At 40.8% G+C, this 20,020-nt stretch overlaps 1 protein-coding gene across 1 annotated transcript in view; it reads left to right on the top strand.

The window, feature by feature from the left end:
- The window catches only part of grid2 (glutamate ionotropic receptor delta type subunit 2), a 470,927-nt gene that overhangs the window by 259,898 nt on the left and 191,009 nt on the right, over positions 1–20,020 (top strand). The window contains exon 3 of the mRNA XM_022757812.1: positions 15,405–15,692. Coding sequence (XP_022613533.1) covers positions 15,405–15,692 — 288 coding nt within the window. The remainder of the gene's footprint in view (positions 1–15,404; positions 15,693–20,020) is intronic.

Here is a 20,020-nt window from a genome sequence, read left to right on the forward strand (position 1 = left end):
ACTTAATAACACCTCTGGTTCTGTCTTTTCAAAGACAATTATTAGGTTTTAATGGTTGCTTTTTACTAAATCAGCAAGAGATGGTGTTTCTATATTAAAATATTGAAAGTTTTCTGCAGAGTTTCTAAGTAACAATGCTTTTTTAGACTGACTTGTTTAGGAACCATTTAATGTTATTTTTTTCGTCACTATTTTGCTGATCCTCTCTTTCTTTCTCTGTCTCTCTGGCCTACACAAAACACAATCACTCAGTGCAAATAATATTTTCCCCAAACTATGCACTGACAGTCAAGGCACACACACAGAAACCACTGAGGCACCAATGAGCCACCAACAATCACATAGATATACGCGTGCATTTGTCAACACTAATGTATAATCCACTAATCGTTTTGCATGCATTAGAACCAGACACCCACCCACACACTCAGTCCCCTTTTGTTATAGCTGGCTGAAACAATTTAACAAAGATATACAATGTGTTTTAGGCACAAGGTTTTGCTCAGTAACAGAAACACATTAGCAGACCATGTTTATTTAAAGGTGACTCCATCAAAATTGCCAGTATCTCAAAGCAATAAAATTAACAGCTATTATGCACAGCATACACTGAAATAATCTTGTTCCTGCCAATTCCCTACAGTGACAATCTGCCTCATTTTGGCACACACATACACACATACACACTCTCACACACACACACACACACACACACACACACACACACACACATATACCAGCAAAAAATATCCGTATACCACTCATTTGACTCTGACATTCAGGGTCAGATTTCATTGTGAGAGTGAATGACGTGTGCCATTGAACAATCCCTTATTCAGGACTCCTCCAGCAGACAGACAGCGACAGAGCAGAATGAGTAGGAAGAAAAAAGACGAGGCTAAAGGCCTTGACAGACTCAATGTGTGCGAGCCTTTCAACAAGCCAACAGCTATCACAGTGATCAGCACAGATTTACATTGCAATCATTAAAGCCAAAGCTGACAGCTACTTTAATGAAAATGGATATTTATCAAACACAACTACAGTCAAGGACCCAAAAAACACAAAGCAAGTCTGTCTGTTAATGTTTTCATGCTGCGTGATTGGCTATAAACACTTGCTCATTCAATTATGAATCAACAGAGTGACAGCGGAGAGGCTCTACTGAGTACTTTGAACAGATTCTGCTGTCGCTTTTCAACTTGAAACACATCAGTCGCTTGCTCCCTTTTTCTCTCTAGGTCTTCACAGGGGGCCTGCCATCTGTCATATGGCGCACTCACGCAGAGTCACACACCATGCACACACTGTATATGAACAGAGAAACTCACAAACACACCCACAAACAAAAAAGAAAAGATCTGGGAACAAGTCTGCGGTTGCACAAACATTCACACAACAGAAACATGCAAGCACACACCCACGTGCACGCACTTTTTCCTCCCTCTGAGCTCATTCATTCTTGTTACAGAAACATAAAAGTTATCAAGGATGCTGTCAGTGGAGAGAGTGAGAGAGAAATAGAGAGGGAGAGAGAAACAGAAAGTGATGGCATGGGTTTGGCTGCAGTGCAACTGTTGTATATTTTTCTCAATTTAGTTTTCTGGGGCATTGGGTGTGTGTGTGTGTGTATTCTGTTTATAGTTTGTATTACTGTAGATATCCAGTTATACTACAGTGTAGAAAAGCATTGCGGTGCACTGAGGAGAACCTGTGAAGTGTTGATATCTCCTTCCTGATTCACTGTTTCCCTGAAGGACTCATACACACATGTGAGCATATGGAAACAGATATGCACTCACGAACATGTATGTTTGCTCCCTCCCTGTTGAACAACGCATCCATAGCAGCGGCCCATGTCTGCCAATGATTTGCACGCAGAGACCGAGAGAGTTGCCGTGCGGCCTGTCTTCTAGAATTGGGGCCCATTCAGTTCAACACAGTATGCTTTCTTGGCATGAATGTGATATCGACAGTCTAGCAAGAGTGTCCAAGTACAATTGGAATGCATCAGATAATTCATGAATAACTCTATCTTTCTCTCTCCTCTGTATCTGTCATTAATCCAATGCTGCTGTGCTTTAATCTCATCTTTTTTCTCCCAACTGTCTCTTTCACTGTCTGTATTCTGCTCTCCCTCTGTCTCTGTCTCTTTGTATCTCGATTTGTGTGTATCTCCCATTCTGCCATAACCTTATATGTGTCAGGCTGTATTAATCTCTCTCTTTTTTCCTCTTTCTCTCACATACACTCTCCTGTCAGTTTTCTTTCCTTCCGCTCTCCTCTCTCCCTCCATCTGGCTCTTCGGTGAAATAAAAGGTGAATGTAGCCTTTAGCTAGACACTAGCACTTCAAAGCCCTCTCATTTTCCCTCTCTCTTTTCATCATGGGCAGGTTGAGTAGTGTTATAACCCAAAATAACCTCTTCACCGCATGGCCCTTGTCTCTCTGTCTAATCTCTCATAGATGCCAGTTGGGGAGGCTTTTATCTCGAGTGCCACAGAGAATATACTGTACAAACAGCTTGAGTATACAATATGTGGCTCCAAGTACACTCAACCTCCTGTGCCAAGAAGGTTTGAGTCCATTTGGTCTACATAATTACATCTCCATATCATCATCAAAAAAAAAAACAATCAAAAAAACAAAACAAACCTCTCATCTTGAGGTCATCAGGTTTACTAAAGATCATCACGGTTAATTTTGATGATTTTACAGGCAAACATTGGGCATAAAAGGTGGTTTTATTCTACTAGCTTTTGTAAGTAGGTTCACAAGCTGTGGTCATGAAGTAACATGGAAAAACTTCTTTATGAGATATATGATAATATAATCATTTATCCCGGACTTGTCTTTCTCCTTATGAAACTGAAGTCAGGCTTAAATGTCCCGCTGATATAATAGATTGTAGATAATCAACTATCAATACGCAATTGATATATTATCACATTTAGTTTCTATAAAGACAGCAAGTAATTAATTTGGCTTTATCATGTTACTTTACATAATCAGAGTGTTTCCAACAAGTTAACTGGCTGTGCCCGCTGGCTGGTAATGATGTCACTTTCAGTTACTGTAAGCTTGCTACCCACACACTTATGTTCAGTTGCTCATTTGGATAGTAATTGGCATACAAGGCTCCAGAGACACAAGTACCACGACCCTCCTGTGGTCTCTCCCACACATATGCACATGTGCAAACTAACTAATACACATGTACAAAGGTGTAAGGTGTCCTAAAGGAATGTGTTTCTCATCACTATTTTTGAACCTGTCTGGTGGAATGTTCACGGTCACACACTTCACAGTTCTTTAAAGTCAATTGAGATCTAACTTTGATCGGACGCTATCGTGCTCCTTAAACTGAGGGCATACGGGGGATTGTTTTTTAGAATTAAACTTTTCCATTCCACTGTTAATTAAGGACTTAAAACAACAGTGTTTAAAATAACTTGTATCCCATCTGAGAGAAGGGCCACTTCACAGCTTAGTAATGGGCAAGTTTTATTGTGAGTTTTATTGTCATCCGCCCACATCACAAAACTCACTTAAAACCAAAGCGTAGCAGCAAAGCATATCACTGTTGCACTTGTTACACTTTAATGAGATAATTCTTTGCCAGTGAATGATACAAACTATGCAAAATATACAAAATATGTAAAGTGTATATTTTATGCATGTTTGATGGCATTGGGTTGGCAGCATCTAAGAGGCTCATACACAGGCAGTTTTTAATCTTGTGCTCCCACTTAAGAGACTGCATATTTTTACTTTGAATATACCACGACTAACATATCTAAAATATTTATTGATTGACTGACTGCAGATTCAAATGTTATATTTAATACATTATTTATTTTCTCTTTTACTCCCATTTAGGCAATTATTCAATTTTTTACATTCACCAACTCGCTCAGGATGAATCTGCCCCGCTCAACTGTTCAGTGTAAATATTAACATAAGTCCTCTTTTTCTTTCATGTTTTTAAGTAGTGCATGAAAAAGAAAATCAAAGTGAATAGTGAACATTGATATCGAAAGGCTTGTAAAAACATTGCTGTTGCTGGAGGTGAAGATAACAGTAAGATGACTCTGTAAGATAAATCTCCCAAGATAACGCTATTCATGTCATCTTGTGTAATTGCATTTCATCTCATTAAAGACAAAATAAAAAGTAAAAAAAGAAAGTCAAGACGAACAATTGGTTGTATTTTATGACTACAACTAAGGCTAGTTGAAAGTGAAAGGAGATGATCCTTGGGAACACCTTTGTGCACACATGTACATTGCATTTTGTTCATTTAGCTGATGCAGACTCACAGTCTTTACATAAGTGGAATGATCTATTAATAATCTATTAAACAGAGTAGCTCAGGATCCTTTTTTTTTATTTTATTTCTTTAGAGAATAATTATAGTGAGTAGAAGAAAGAGGATAACAATTACTCGAACACGGGTGATGCAAGATACTCCTGGAAACTGTTTTCACCTTGTTTGGGAAGATGGCAAGTGGCTGCTATTTTGACTGAATCTAGAAGGTCATTTCACCATTAGAGAGCCAGGAGAGAGAACAGTTGATACCATGCGGAGCGCTGACCAGCCCAGCACAGGGAAAGGAGAGCAAAGGGGTCTGTAGGGGCAGAACACAAGACACTAGCTGGCATCTTGCGCTGGATAGTTGCCTGGAGGGAAGAGGCTAGATATCTCTTCACAGTCTTGTGTGCCAGCAGCAGGATTTGGAATTTGATACTAGCAGCCATGGGCAGCTGGATGCATACATTAACACTGTCAGTGCGTGTGTGTTAACGTGTGTGTACATCATATCACTACTGACTCATCACATCGCTTATGAACACCAGAGAGCTCTATTCCTGCTTTTTTTTTCTTTCTCTTAATTAAACCAGGAGCGTATATGAACCTGATGGGGCAAAGTGCTGTGGGTAGAATACCTGATGAGTGTATGTGTGTCACTTTGCAAACTAGTACAAACTGTATGCATATACATGAGTTAATTTATCCATATCAAGGGTTTAGATAATGAAGCAGAAATTTTTCATGTAGAAATTGCTGTATATGTATGACTCTGAGGAGTAAGAAAACTTGGAGAAAAACATGAAAAATTCTTCCACAATGAGCTCAGAACAAAATCATTTAAGACTAGTCTAAAAGTAATCACGAGAGACTTGAAGGTGGGTTCTGCATAAAGCAATTAAAACTCTTGTGTAAAGCATACAAAACATCAGTTAGCTGGTGGCGATTTTTTTCAAATATAGGCCTGAAACACGCAGCATGTTGTTTATTCTCATTAAGATGAATTAAACTGTGATCTCTTCATCTTCCTTCCCCATGCAATGTATTTTTCTGCTTAAATTATTCAATTAATTAATTTTGGTTAATCACTCTCACCTTCCATTACATGCATGCCAAATGCTGTGTATTGTTTTCCACTCTGTTCCCACCTCTGCCAGGGAGGGAGCAGGCACTTTCTTTCTCATTGAAGTAAATCTGATAGAGTCATGTATCATTATGGAGTTCCCCACAGTCTCTCCATTATTCATCCATCTCTCGTTCCCTCCCTCCTTTCATTGCCTTCACCCTCTCGCTCTCCTGCCCGCTGATTTGCATTTGTGTGCATCTGTCTCTACAGACCTTTATCCTTCCTTCATTTTCCAGAGCTCTTTACCGCAATACAACGATTAAATAATCTCTCTCTCCTTCAAGCCGGTCTTCATTTCTACTTTCTTTCTGAAATGCACAGCTATAACTTACTCTCTACGGACCAAAAAAAGTCCCTTTTTTAACTCATCTTATTCCTTGCCATTTCTCACTCAACTCATCAATTTCTTCCCTCTCTCTTCCAAATCTCTGTACATAGCTACAGCTATTAATGTTGTTTCATCACTCAATATGCTGCTGTCCCTGGCAAAGGGGAATGCACCATAGCACCAGGGAATATCTTTGACTGGTTCGTTCCATGGTTTCTGTTGGTAGAAATTGTGTGTCATACTGCACACAGACACACATTCACCCACTCAGATGTCAAGTGTTAAGCTAATTTGTTTCCCCTTGAATAATACAGTCAATCACTGGGTCAGTCAGTTACAAGTAAAAGAACATGTCCATACCACCCCCACCCCCCACACCTCGGGCCAATCACTGCAGTGTTTACAGTGAGTGACTTACAGTGATTGAGGTGCAACACCCCCCGAATGTTTTGTCAAAACCTGATCATGGAGAGATGAATAGCTCAGTGATTATCTGTAGTCACTTCCCCAATTGCATTATGACGGAACATCAGCCAGGTTGTCTTTGTGGGTGCGCGAAAACATCTGAGAACCATTTAAATTATACAGGCACAAAAACACATTTGAAAACAGCAATACACTCACCCCACTTGCACACACACCTGTGTGCAATTGAATATTGAGATACCAAGTGGGAAAATATGACATCTGCCGTGTACACAGGCAATGAAAACAGAGACACATTGAGCCATTAGCAGTGAACAACAACCAATCCATTTTCTAAATATGATTAAAGCATTGACAAATGGGTCATTACCCCAGCTGACAAAGAGAACCAGAGAGAGAGAGACAGACAGACAGAGAGAGAGCGAGTCGGATAAGAAACAGTCAATTTATATATACATGCAGAATAACATGTTGTGAGTGTGTGATTGTGTCTCTTTTTTGGAAACGTTTTGTTGAAAATTGAATATGTTACAAGGCCAGAACTCCCAAAGCTGGAGAAAGAAAATTGAAAATAGAAGTGTAGAGAAGTGAGGGAGGAGAAAGGGAAGTGCCAGGATGTGTCCTGGGGAAGTAATAGCTATAAAAGCCCTGTGGCTGTAAACGGAGGAGCTGTGGATTTTCCCAGGGGACATGTTCATCTCCTTGACTTTACAATAGATAGACCTCGGACACAAAGATATATATATACGTCAGGTCTCTTTGAATGGATTGAGGGTGGATGGTGGGAGGAATACCCAAAGGGGACAAAGAAATGAGAAAGAGGATAAACTGTTGCACGGTGAGCCACTGTAGGAGACGTAAGGCCTTTCACACCAAGTCTGATTGTAGGGCACTTTATTTTGATTCTGTACCTTCTACTCTGTTTAATAAAAACCTCTGTGAAGCATTAAAAAAAAATTTGCTAAATTTTATTTTTAGCTACTGCTAACATGAACCGCTGATAATTTAGCATGACAAAGGGGGGTAGCAGTTAAAGGACTGAGGTGAAACACATGGCAGAAAAACTGCTGACAACCTGGAGAATGTGGACGGTGGGTGTATGTTATTAGTATCAGGAGAAAAAGAGAGGTATATGATACTAAAAGTGGGCAGGCAGCAAGAAAAGAAAATTAAAAAATTACATGAAGGCAATGGAGTTTCTCTACCAATTCATAGAGCACAGGAGGAGGTAGCCAGACGTTTCATTTTTTATTTTTCTTAATGCACAATTAACACCAGCCTTGGTATGAAAGACAAATGTGCATAAAACTGCAAAATGATTTTTGACTTGCTTTGAAAAGGCTCTTCAATGTGGAATGGATATAGGAATAGAATGGAGGGAAGAGCAGAAGAGATAAGAAGAACAGATAAAATGAAAAAGAGGAGGGATGTTAATTTCCTATGATTAAGTTGCATATAAAGATGCCAATCAAACACTGTCACGAGCACTTTGATAAGATACTTGTACAGTGCTGCTTTTCATCACAGTACATCCCTTAAATTTATTTTGATATTTGAGTTTTAGTAGAAAAGTCGCACTCCTCTTACATTTCAGCTCTTCTTGTCTCTTCTTCTTCTGCAGTGAAATCTTAAAGCCTTCATGGGTGTAGGTTGAATCTTTATTATCTCATATCAGTGGAGGAAAGGTTAAACTTACATACAGTATAGTTAATTGTTGTAGATTACTGTTTGTGGAAAAGCTGATGTTAAAGTGATGTTAAATGTCCTGTATTTCCACCTCCACTTTTCCAGTATTTTATTTGATGTTTTGTTATCCATGAGATATATTTGTGGGTTTCAGTACCAAAAACCATCTCATATAGTTTTACATCTCCTTTCTCATGCTTCTCTCTGGAGCTCTTGAACAAGTTGGTCAGCCAATGAGACTCTCTTCTGATTGGCTGACCGCAGGTAATGAGTTGTACTACTACTGGAGGTTTGTGAAAACCCACCGGCAAATGGCGATGGGCAGCACGTGCTGAAATGAGCTCAACAGACCATCAAATTTGGATTAAAATGCTCCAGCCTTAGGCCTGCCAAACCCCTGGATCATCTGGCAGTATTGGGGTGACTGTCTGCAGTGTTGCAGCATTCAGGTCCAATGCAGGAGTGGTGGAGCTCACTGTCTTTGCCTCTAGCGCACCTCTAACTGTTAGATCCTTCGGGCAGACTGGTACAGTGCCTGTGTGTGTGAAGGCCAGACAGAGGATCATGCATGGCTGCAGAGTCTGAGACCATTGGAGACATCAGGGAGGTGGATGATCGGGCTGCAGGGACAGCAAGAGTGGAATTTGGTGAGTGGATTACCAAGAGAAGGATCGGACGCAGTCTACCTTTCCATCGCTGCCAGACTGTGTGGAGTTTTTAAATGGGGTTTATTGGGACTGCAGATGAGACACTGCTGGAGACGGTTAAGGCGAGTGCATGAAAGAAATGTCTACATGTTGCGGCGTGGCGGCGGCGTGTGGGGGAATTATGGAGAAAGTACTGTTACAGCTGGGCAGCTGCTGTTTCGTTGTAACATCACAAACTTAACAAAGTCCTGACGGTCTGATTAAAGCTGAGTTTCTGAATACGGGCTGTGCGTTTTTCTCGATGGACTGAGTGTTTTGATCCTCTCACAGTTTTTAAACAACACCTAGACCTGCCTTATAAACAAAAAGACTTGAAAGTCTCACTTTCTTCAACATAGGACCTTTAAAGCAAAGGATAAGGGAAGGAGGGCACAAAGTTTTAAGAGAGAATTAAGTAGGCACTAGAGGAGAAAGTGCACAAGCTACATTTTGATTGGATTTAACAAACAATAGAGTTGATGGATATATGGATGGAGCCAAGAAAAGATGAACTAGCCCTAAATGGTACACTGTACACGCACCAATCTCAGATAATGGAGTAAATAATTTAGTTGAGTCTGGATGGGTGGCAAAAGGTGAAGGAAGGACAGATCAATGAGGGGTGGAGAAGAGACAAGATCAAGGAGAGCAGAGTGTGAGTAAGAGGCATTTATCTGTTATGCCCAACAACACCAGAAGCTAAAACCTAGGGAAATTATACTGTTGACTCATGCTGAATAGAGCGAGGTAGTGGTGGAGAGGAGGGATACAAAAGAAGACGTGGTAGAAATATGAGTGGGGTAAAAGAAAAGGGTTATTTAAGGAAAATAAAGAAGAGACAAAGCAGAGGAATAGTGGTGGAGTTAAAGTATAAATTAAAGAGAGAAAAAAGAGATGAGGATTGGAGAAAAAGGGAGAGGGGGCATTCATCTGGGGAGTGTGATAACGGTGAGTGCAGTAACTGGATAAATACAGTGGTAAGGGGCACTGAATTGAGGGGCAGTTGAAGGGAATGGGGAGAGGAGACACAGATGGAGTTACAGAGCAGACAAAAAAAGAGGCTGGATGAAAGAGAGGATGTATACATCTCCCGGGCACAAAGACTGGCTAGGAATAGATGATGTTAAATGTGACAAGATGAAGGGACCAAAGGGGGTCCATTAAATGTTAATGGGAACAGGGTAGGGGGTGGGTAGGCGTACTGGGGGCAGGAATAAGAACAGATTGTGTTTGCGAGAAATCGTTGGTCTGGTATTTTCAGCAACAGGAAGTGCCAGCAGTCAGAGAACTTACTGTGATAAATTTCTAGAGAAACAAAGTCGAAAAGGGCATGTTATCTTTTGCTCATGCTACCTCCCTGACCACATTAATTCAAGCGCTAATTCCCTCAAGGAGTGTATATCAGCAAACCAGCACTCCACACACACACACACACACACACACAGAGAGAGAGGCATATATAGAGCAGAGCACATTTTCAGCCTGCCAGCTGTGTGAGTAAGCATCTCTCTCTGCCACTCAGTGCTTAGCCGTGTATGGCACAGTGCATGGCAGCAGTTTGGAGCCGTGGATCTGGAACAATACATGAAACAATACGCAGACACAAGTAGGTCATCCACACATAGATACACACACTCACATACTAGACATGAAGATACACTCTCGGCTACGACAGTGCTGTGGGCGCTGGCGAGGTCTTCCTCTCGCTCCGTCAGTGCATTTCTGAGGAAGCCAAACACTTGATTATGATTACATACTCATCTTACAGCCAGCAGATAGGCTCTGTCTTTTCTTTCAGCTTATTGCTTTACATAATTGAGAATTTCTCTCATGTTGAAAACAAATTGAGTTGTCCTTGTTCCTGTCAGCTAAACCATAACCCGAAAAAAAGGAAACATGCGTATCTGATATGATCCCCATCCCACCACACTCTACCTGCTACCTGGCTATAGTGAACAGCTGCTGTTGCTATGAGATTGCTATGAGACTTATGACATGTCCCACAAAGTGTTACTATGTGCCTCTACCAGCATTTATATAAGGTTTCTATATATCTACTGTATGTCAATTTATACTAACGCCTTTTGGCTGGTATTGGCCCAGTGATAGTTTAAGGGGTTTTAAATGAGACATGCAAACTAAATGGGGCGTGACAGAGTATTTATATGTATTTATATGTTTTACTCCATTTAAAGCTGTGACCAGTGTTGTCACTTATAGTTTCTAACTTACTCAAGAAATATTCTAAAGATACAGGTACACATGCACAGTTTTATCTGTTTTTCTTCAGGTATTGATTTTTCCTTTCTTCTCGCCCCTCTCACTTTCCTCTCGCTATCCATCCTCAGTCACTGGGCCGCAGAAACTGGATGACTATGAATCAGAGTGATGAAGTGTGCATGGTTTGTGTGAGTGTGTGGTAGGTTTGAGAGCTGCGTGGAGAGACACAGATAGAGAGAAGAATCAGTCACACCTGGGTGCAGGTGAAGTACTTGCAGTCCATTTGTTCTGACAGACCGAGAAGAGAAGGGAGAGAGAGCTCAATAACATGCTCTGTTGCAGACAACACGTGTACAATCCACACTGACATACAGAACATGCGTCAAAAATGTCTGCATATAAACATCACCCGTGTGAGGCAGCGGTTCAATACACTTTGAATATAAGAAAAAATCAGGAGAAGCACTTGATTTATCTCATTTTGCGAGTTGTGGAGTCGCAGTCTCGCAGGATCAATCAAGCATTTAATTCTGAAAAAACGGAAGTCGCATACAAAGTCTGATGAAGAGATGGACTCCCACACAGGTATGATGACATCCCGGCAAAAATGAATAAATAAATAAACACAGAGCTGATGAATTAGCAAAGTAGACGAGTCCTACTGTAATCCCCATGGCTGACAGTCTGAACTCTTGGATGTGTCCATGTCTGTGTGTTTGACTGACATGTACATCCCTCAAATAAACACCTCTGCAAGACCGCTTGACAGGTCTTAGCTGCTTTAGCGAGATTGATCCCAGAATGATTTATCATGCGTCAGAATACTGCTCGTTTACAGGAGGGCTGTGTGTGTGCTCTTGTGTGTGGGTTGGTGACGATGATGGTGGTGATGTGTGAGCGTGGTTTAGTGGGTGGTTATGGTTCAGGATGATAGGTGAAAGATTCCGAATGGCTACGTTTTATATTTGTTTGCACTCCTACACACCTCTCTCTCTCTCTCGCTCTCCCTCTGAAATCGAAACCTGTCTTTGTGCTCAAAGTGCAGTCATTGTACACAGTGTTAGCCGGGTGTAACGTTATCCATCTGTGCAGCTTAACATTCAGCTCGTATTTAGTCGCTCAGGCATGACTTTTTAGAATTATTCATATACTTCTGAACATTTCATAACGTCAGCAAGGTGTGTTTTTGTTAGGTCCTGTCAAACTCTTCAAAGTGACTACACGCAGGTTTTACTGCACCAGCACGTCTAGCTCTTTCTCATTTTCACTCTCCTTTAACTGTTGCCTACTTCAGAGTGATGTAAAATTGGGCTGGGTTAACGCAACGGGCCCTTTAAGTCATTAGCAAAGAGTATTAATGAGCCTAGTGCTTAGAAAGCCCCCTGCAGACTCAAGAGTGTGTGATGTAGAGAGGATGAGGGCACTAATTCTCCAAAGTGCCCTAATAAGTAGAGGATTAGCAAAGCCTTCCATTAGCCAAAGCCTTGATGATGCTAAGCTAATGCGCTATAGCTAGACTAGAGCAAGGCGGCTAAAGCGTTAGTTAGCATGACCGCTATAATAGGGATGTGGAATCTGAATAATGTAGCTTATGATACAGGACTGGCTTATGCAGCTGAAATATTCAGACAAAAGCAAACTCACATACACAGGCATAAAACTGCATTCACACTTAATGTACGCATAAATATATCCACAGGTGCACCTTCCCACACACACCCGCAAGCATGCATATGCTCAAACACTGAGGTGATAGTAGATAGAAGATGAATCCTGGGCTCATTGGTTTTAAGAATAATGGCCATGACTAAGCAGTACACTGAGACTTAGTGAAGTTTAATCATATATTGTTACACTTTAATTAATTCCTCAAAATGTGGACTTGCACAATGGGCAGTGAGATTGAAACTGCTTGAGCTTCATTAATCATCTACATCAGTGCATGAGGAAATGGTAGCCTGAAATAACCCTTTAGCTATTGCTAAAAAGGAAAATCATTCCTAACAAACTATTGCCAGTTAATTAAAGAATGGGTTTTGTGTTCATAATATCCATAGTTATTGCCTCCAAATTAGATTTATGTCACTGAACTGCTTAAGACTTGTGTGACAACTGCAACCAATTTACCTTATAAGCTGTTACTTTATTGAGTGGACCAGCCACAGAATATCTTTAATCTTGTGCATTAAGCTTCTTTTTTTTTTGTTTGTTTACTAGTGCAATCTTTTTCAGATCAGTTTCCGGTTGGCACCTCAAAAGTAATGTGTCCAAGTTAAATCAGTGAAACTTGAACTACGCAGTTAAACAACAAAAGCAGTGAAGCAGACTTCACGTTGTGCATCATTAATACACAGACACACACGCATATTCTTGGGTTTGTCACGATTTGAGGGTTCAGCCTCACGAACCACTTTGAAATCCAACTCATCATGTTTTTGTGAAAACCAGTTGACATGGAAGACATTGTCATTCTGTATAGCTTTCATGTTCTCTCTATCTCTTTCTCTCTGTGTCTCTCTTCCTTAGACACACATGCACACATACAATGTTTTATTCTTCTTTTCTAAGCACCATGAATCTCCTAAGGCTTTTCTTTCTTGGAAACTTTCTTTCTTTCTCTGGCTTTATTTTTGCAGTGTCAACAGATTACTCTGTGAGGCATTATACAGGCTCACTGTGTGTGTTTTAGATTGGGCTCTCTTGCCATTGTACATTGTCATCACACCATTTATGTGGGTGTGTGTGTGTGTGTATGTGTGTGCGTGTGTGTGTGTTTGTGTTCACTGTACTGTCTTTAAACTTATTTTTCCACCAGCTTTTGTGTGACAGGTCTTTAGTCTGCTAAAAGCGAAATAAACGCCTAAGTCTGGTGCTTAGTACACAGAAGGACATGGTGAGGAGCAACATGGGAGCAGAAGTGAGTGATGAAATGAGAATCAGGATGAATGAGGGATGGAAAATGGGGGCAAGGACATAAGGGCAAACCGCGGGTAGCCATGTGGGTAAATGCATAGGAAGAGCTGACTGTGGCAGGCGATGATGTGCGCAAAAAAATAAAGGAATAAAGAGGTGATGAATCAAAAAATGGCTGGAGTAAGGGAAGGAAAGAGGATAGATGGATGTTTGTGTTGCCATGAGGGTAAACAAACAGGTGGGTGGAATGGGAAAGATGCTGAAGAAGAGATGTTGGAAAGGAGGTGGAAGGGAAAGGCAGATGACTCCAAACTGAGGACAGTGTACAACATTCTGTGGTCGCTGTAAGGCAACTAAAATGAAAATCACTGCAAGACTGCAGCTCTGAAATGATTAGGGCTGAAAGGTAAGCACTCAGAGGGGCTGTTTTGGACAAGAAGGGAGATTACAGGGGAGTGGGTTGAGAGGGTAGGAGGTAGAGGTGTTTTTGACAGCACTAGAGGCCTAGCAAGGATGAAAAGTGGAAGGGAGGAAAAGGAGGTGAAATAAGCACAGATAGTGTTTCAGAGCACGGGAGCATTTAGTGCAGCAGAGCACAAACAACTGGGGGATTGTGGATAGTCTCTCTCACAAGAAGGAAATATTTTACAATGCAGTTTTATAGTACGACTTTTAATACACTTTTTTTTTTATAGAGGCATACTTTAATGGTTTTCTATACAAGACTTTATATAGTATTGTCATAAAGTAGCCTGGAGGTCAATTAATAATGTGACTGTAGCACTTCAGGCTTAAGGCTTGACTTAACTTTGATTCAGTAGCTAGAATGGTGCTTGCTGTCAGCAGATGGTTGCTTTTGTCAGTATGGAAAACTGGAAATGGGGGTTGCAGGGTGGAGTGAAATGAGCAGAAACATCAGTCATTGTGTTCTGACTGTAATATAATATTAGCTGGCAAAAAAACACTCTAAAAAAGTTCTCCACCAAGCATTTTAGTGATGCAGTCATCCTTTATCATATAAGTCTCATGTGTCTGTCTGTTAATAAATGTTTAGTTTTATGTTATTATAACTTACATGTAAGTTTTATGCACAAACCCCTATTTTTTATCATGTCCATGTCGCTATCCATTGCTAACGTGGCTGACATTACTCTGTGACAGCTAGAAATAAGAATGTTTTGAAGCTCTTAAAGGTTTGCCTGTATTTATTGAAAAGGAGTAGTACAGAAAAAAAAGTCTCCTTTTGTCTTATAGTGGGTTTTTACATGTAGGACTCAGTATGCTCCTTCTCTGCTGTCATATGTCTTTATCTGTGTATGTATACCTCTGTTTCCATTTCCATCCCTCTCTATTTCTAGTTGCCACGGAGCAGGTTGTGTATGACTCTAACAGCTTTGGTTCTCAAAATAACTATGCAATGCATGTGGAAACAAGCAAACAATTTCCTTGTCTCTTCCAGTTGGTGCTGCAGTGTGGTGACCTGTAGAATAAGAATTATTTTCCTTGCTGCACTCTTAGCACAAATAATTACTGGGATCAAAAATATGACTTGGTATTGCCCACAGTTATTTTTTTTACCACTAGTGCTTCCTGGGATGAAATGAATAGTAGAATCATTGCCTTTCTATGCTTTGGAAAATAAAACATTCCTCTTCTGTTTTCCTTCTCCCTTTTCCTTCTTTCTCTGCTGCCTCCCTCTCCTCCTTCCAGCCTGTGAGCTGATGAACCGTGGTATCCTGGCCCTGGTCAGTTCCATCGGCTGCATGTCGGCGGGCAGCCTTCAGACTCTGGCCGATGCCATGCACATCCCCCACCTCTTTATCCAGCGTTCCCCAGCAGGAACACCCCGCTCCGCCTGCCCACCAACCAGTCGCGTCCCTGGAACAGATGACTACACCCTAATGGTCCGCCCACCTGTCTATCTCAATGAGGTCATCATGCAAGTGGTGTCTGAGTACAGCTGGCAGAAGTTCATCCTCTTCTATGATTCTGATTTTGGTAAGGAAACATTCAAGACAGCTTTTACTGATACCAATCTTCACTCTATCTATCTATCTATCTATCTATCTATCTATCTATTTATATATATATATATATATATATATATATATATATCTAGGAAGGTGATTCACTTGAGCTAACATCTATCATAGGTCTGATCTATGAAACTGGTGTTGTGTGAATTTTGAATTTATCTGATGTAGCAGTATCAATGGTTTCCCAGCATGATAGGACATTAGAGAGGTAATAGATGTATAGTCAAGTCAAAAACATTGCTCTCTCTTCCCCTGCCTCCATGTTTCAGGCAAAAAAAACATATGGATGCCGAGGCAGACATGGACATGTGTATGCATATACAGAAAAACACAGAAATAGGTGCACACATGTGCATCCTGGGTATTTTTTCGTCCATCTTTTTATGTGTATTTTTATACATCTTCATGCTGGTGACGCATCAGTCTGCCTGCGTGTACGTATTCTGTCTCATTTTACCCTCCTTCTGTGTCTCTCTCTGTCTCCACGCCCTCTCTCTTTCCAGTCCATTAACTCTAACATTAGACAAGAAACACTCTTATGTCCCTTTTATAAAGTGCCACTTTGTTTCTTCAGTCTCTTAGCTTCCTTCTACAGAAATATTGTTTTGGGGTTTTCCGTGTTTGTACAGGTGTATTCACCTGTGTAGGTGTGTTTGCATACGTGGTTTGTCTGTATTGTACATTCAGGGCCTAAGTATAATTTCTGACCCCAACCTACAACACGTTAGTGTTGTCATATCTTGTTACACAACTGTCCCTGTCTTTGGAAATAGTGTTACAAACTTAATCAACCTCCCTCACGCGCCCTGTTGATGCCATTACACTGTCAAGAGCCTGTATCGGTCCGGTTTTCAGTTCACATCCCTAGATTGACTTCCTGTCACTGTACTTTTAGGTCTTTCCCACTTTTTCCCGTCATGGTACCGCGCCGCCTTCTTTGTTCTGGCACCACGATTATGTGTAAAGATAAGTTTACTCTGAGTCATACAGAGGAGTACACTGCTGGTGCACTGCTGCTGAAACTGTTGCATCTTGGATCAGACCCCAGTGAGTGACGTCAAAACAGGTATCTAATGGAAAACACCAGCTGTGACATCACTCATTAGTGAGTAGACAGAAATATAACACGCCTAAAAGTTAAAGCCCATAGAGAACAGTGTAATAGCTTTCTGTCTTTGGTGATTCAGTGTTGATTTACCCCTTATAGCCATAATGTGGCTCCATTTCCCTCACTGTAGTCAATTAACACAATTAATGTGTTGTATGCATTGATCTCCAAAGTGATCTCTGCAGTGGAATTGTTTAGCATTTTGTATGCTTCCCCTCAATCTTTCACAGCATTAAAGCATTTTATCAATGTATTGAATATGTCATATGAGAGTGTATTCTAACTAGTGAGCTCTACCATACAGTTTATATCGAATGAATATTGAATGGTGGCTAATGTGGCCCATCTGGAAATGCTAGTCCCACACTGCAGACATCAGCGCAGTAAATTAAATTACATCAACGCTGAGCAACATTTGGAAAGAGGATTTTCATCTAATCTGTGGAGTAATTGGCAGACTACAGGTATACAGTAAAACAATGGAAGTGCGCCAAGTACTGGTCTGACTTTGTGTCTATCACACTGTTTAGTTTCTGTTAACTTTTATCATGACACATGAAGATTGTTTGCACATGGGTATATAACTTACAAGTACAGTTATGTGCAGAATCTTATTGGTCTTTATTTTTGCTTTTTGCTTTTTCAGTGTATGGGAAATCTGCAGCAACTGCTTCTGGGTTTTTGTTTTTTTTTTTCACCAAAGTTCTGCACTACTGCAAAAGCCTCCAGTGCACACCATGAGATCAGCCTCTTAAAGGTTGCATTGCAATTACCAACAAATGAAGTCATGCCTTTTGGGAAAAGGCTTTTACTTTAACCTTATCCTAACCCTAAAGACTGAAAGTAAGAACAGCATTTTTCACCTAGCTAAGACAACCTTCAGTCAACTGGTTTGAATTCAAAATTTGTCCCCCAATGTGGCATAGTTCACACATAATATCTACATAATACACCCCATACACACACACACACACACACGTTTTCATGCACACAAAGACACGCATGTTCTTACCCCACTTAAATCCCTCTATCCCCTCTGTGCTCTGTGACCACTGATTCAGCACATGGTTCCTCTGGGTTTTGGCAGTGCTGTTCTCTCAGCCAAAGAAGGCCCTTTAAAGATATCGCCGTTTTTCCCTAATGGCCTCACCCCATGTTCAAGGAGAGAAGGGAGAAGCAAGAGCACGAGAGAGAGAGAGAGAGAGAGAGAGACAGAGAGAGAGAGAGAGAGAGACAGAGAGAGCAAGAAAGCGAGGCAGAGAGACAGAGATGGCCTTTTAAGATGATAGTAATGTTCCCAAAAGGCCTCGCCTCTGTACAAGGAGAGTTCTTTAGAGAACAGACAGCCGAGTGTGTCCTCTTAAATGAAGCTACGGTGCAACTGTCCCAATCCCTATTTTCAGCTCTACTGGTGCGTTCCGGACACTGAGAACACATGTTTTCTCTCTATTATCTCCCTCTCTCTTTCCTCTCATAGTTTATCTCTCCCTCCCCGTCCATCTTCCTTTCTTATCTGTCTTACTTTTCCCGACAGTATCTCTGTTTTTGCTTTCGCTCCCTTTCAGTCTTACCTCAGGTGTATTGTATTCGCACTGTAAAACCTGATATATATTGAAAACATGAGTGACATGTTACCTGCTGAGTGACCTTGCCTATAATCCAGTCAGAGCAACACTGGCCTTGTTGAGCAAATGTGGGAAGTACCACTTAGTGGTAATAACACTGTTGACATTAAGATGATTTGTTTTGTTTTGCTTTTAGCCAATGACAAGAGGGGCCTGAGGCACACTATTAAAAGGTTATAGCTGAACGAAAGAGCTGTTTGAAACTGTGATGCTTGTTAGGTTGCCACTCTTGTATTAGGAGAAAATAAAAGTGCTTTTATTTTGGACAGATTTGCTTTACTTAATAAAAGTGAAAGTGAGTAATAATGATAAAAGGCCTTAAATATCATCAACGGTAAACATAGCACTAAAAGTTGAAGATCTACCGTTGTTGTAGTTGAATCATTAAACCTAAAGACTCCAAGTCGAGACTTGATACGAGTCAGTGTCCAAGTCTGAGGCACCAAAGAAGAATCCGAGTTGCGTCCGAGAGTGCACGGCTGTCACCATTTCATAGGGAGTTTATTTACTGTGTGTGATGCAATAGCCAAACAAATGACCTCACAAGCATGTGAAAACCCATGCACTGCAATAAACAAAAAAGGCAGAATCCTTGTCTCCAACTTCCAAGTCTGAATGCAGCCAATGCTCAAGTCCATTTCATGTCACTACTATGAGTACTACAACAATGAGTTCTACACACAAAATGGTAATTATGTGAGAAACATTGGCTCCACAGAAACAGCTATGTGTCTTTAGATTGGCTATTTAGAACATAAATTGGGGTTAGGGTTAGGATTAAATGCATTCACGTGGGATACAGGTTTTCACCTCACAAAGATGATACTTGTCACACATTGGCTTAGGTGGTCAAAGGGGCAACTCTTTAAAATGTCAGCCTGGTCCTTTCAGCCTGTTTTCCATTACCTGCATGCTGAGTGTATGATCCGAATCAGTACTTATAAATATTTTAGCCGAAGTTTTTTTAATTAAATATGAAATCAATATGGTAAATCTGTGCCCACCTCACGAGTATACCATTTATACCAGGCCCAGTTTGTCATAATGCAGTGATGCCGCAGTGTCTTGGGCCTGTGCCATGTGCTAAAAGTATTGTGAGTTGGTGTTCAGGTTGTAACCCATGCCCATGGTCATTAAACATGGCTCTCTCACCTTGCATACAACGTAATGAAGCATGTTAATAGTTTTAAAACAATTTCATACCTTGAAATCTGCCTCCCTTTACATTCGCATTAACAATTAGCTCATTAGTGAGTGATAGGACGGATGAGAACAATGTAAAACTCCAAATTCTTTTCAGTGGAAAATATCAACCACTAGCTTTGGGTTTCATATAAAGAAGAATCTGTCCCACATTGCGCCTATTGGTGTTGCAGTGAAGAGTGTCACATCACCTTGTTGCATCTGCCTCTTTGTAGAGGTGAACAAAGAAAAATACTTGACAGGGCAGACAGGGGTGAGGTATTTAATGAGCAGTGAAAAGGGAGAGAAAATGAAAGTGAGAAAGAAAGAAAAGGGACTGGGCATAGAAAGGCTTTGGTCAAAGGACAAAAAGTA

The sequence above is a fragment of the Seriola dumerili genome, unplaced genomic scaffold, assembly GCF_002260705.1.
Source record: "Seriola dumerili isolate Sdu_G_001 unplaced genomic scaffold, Sdu_1.0 BDQW01000290.1, whole genome shotgun sequence".
Taxonomy (NCBI): domain Eukaryota; kingdom Metazoa; phylum Chordata; class Actinopteri; order Carangiformes; family Carangidae; genus Seriola; species Seriola dumerili.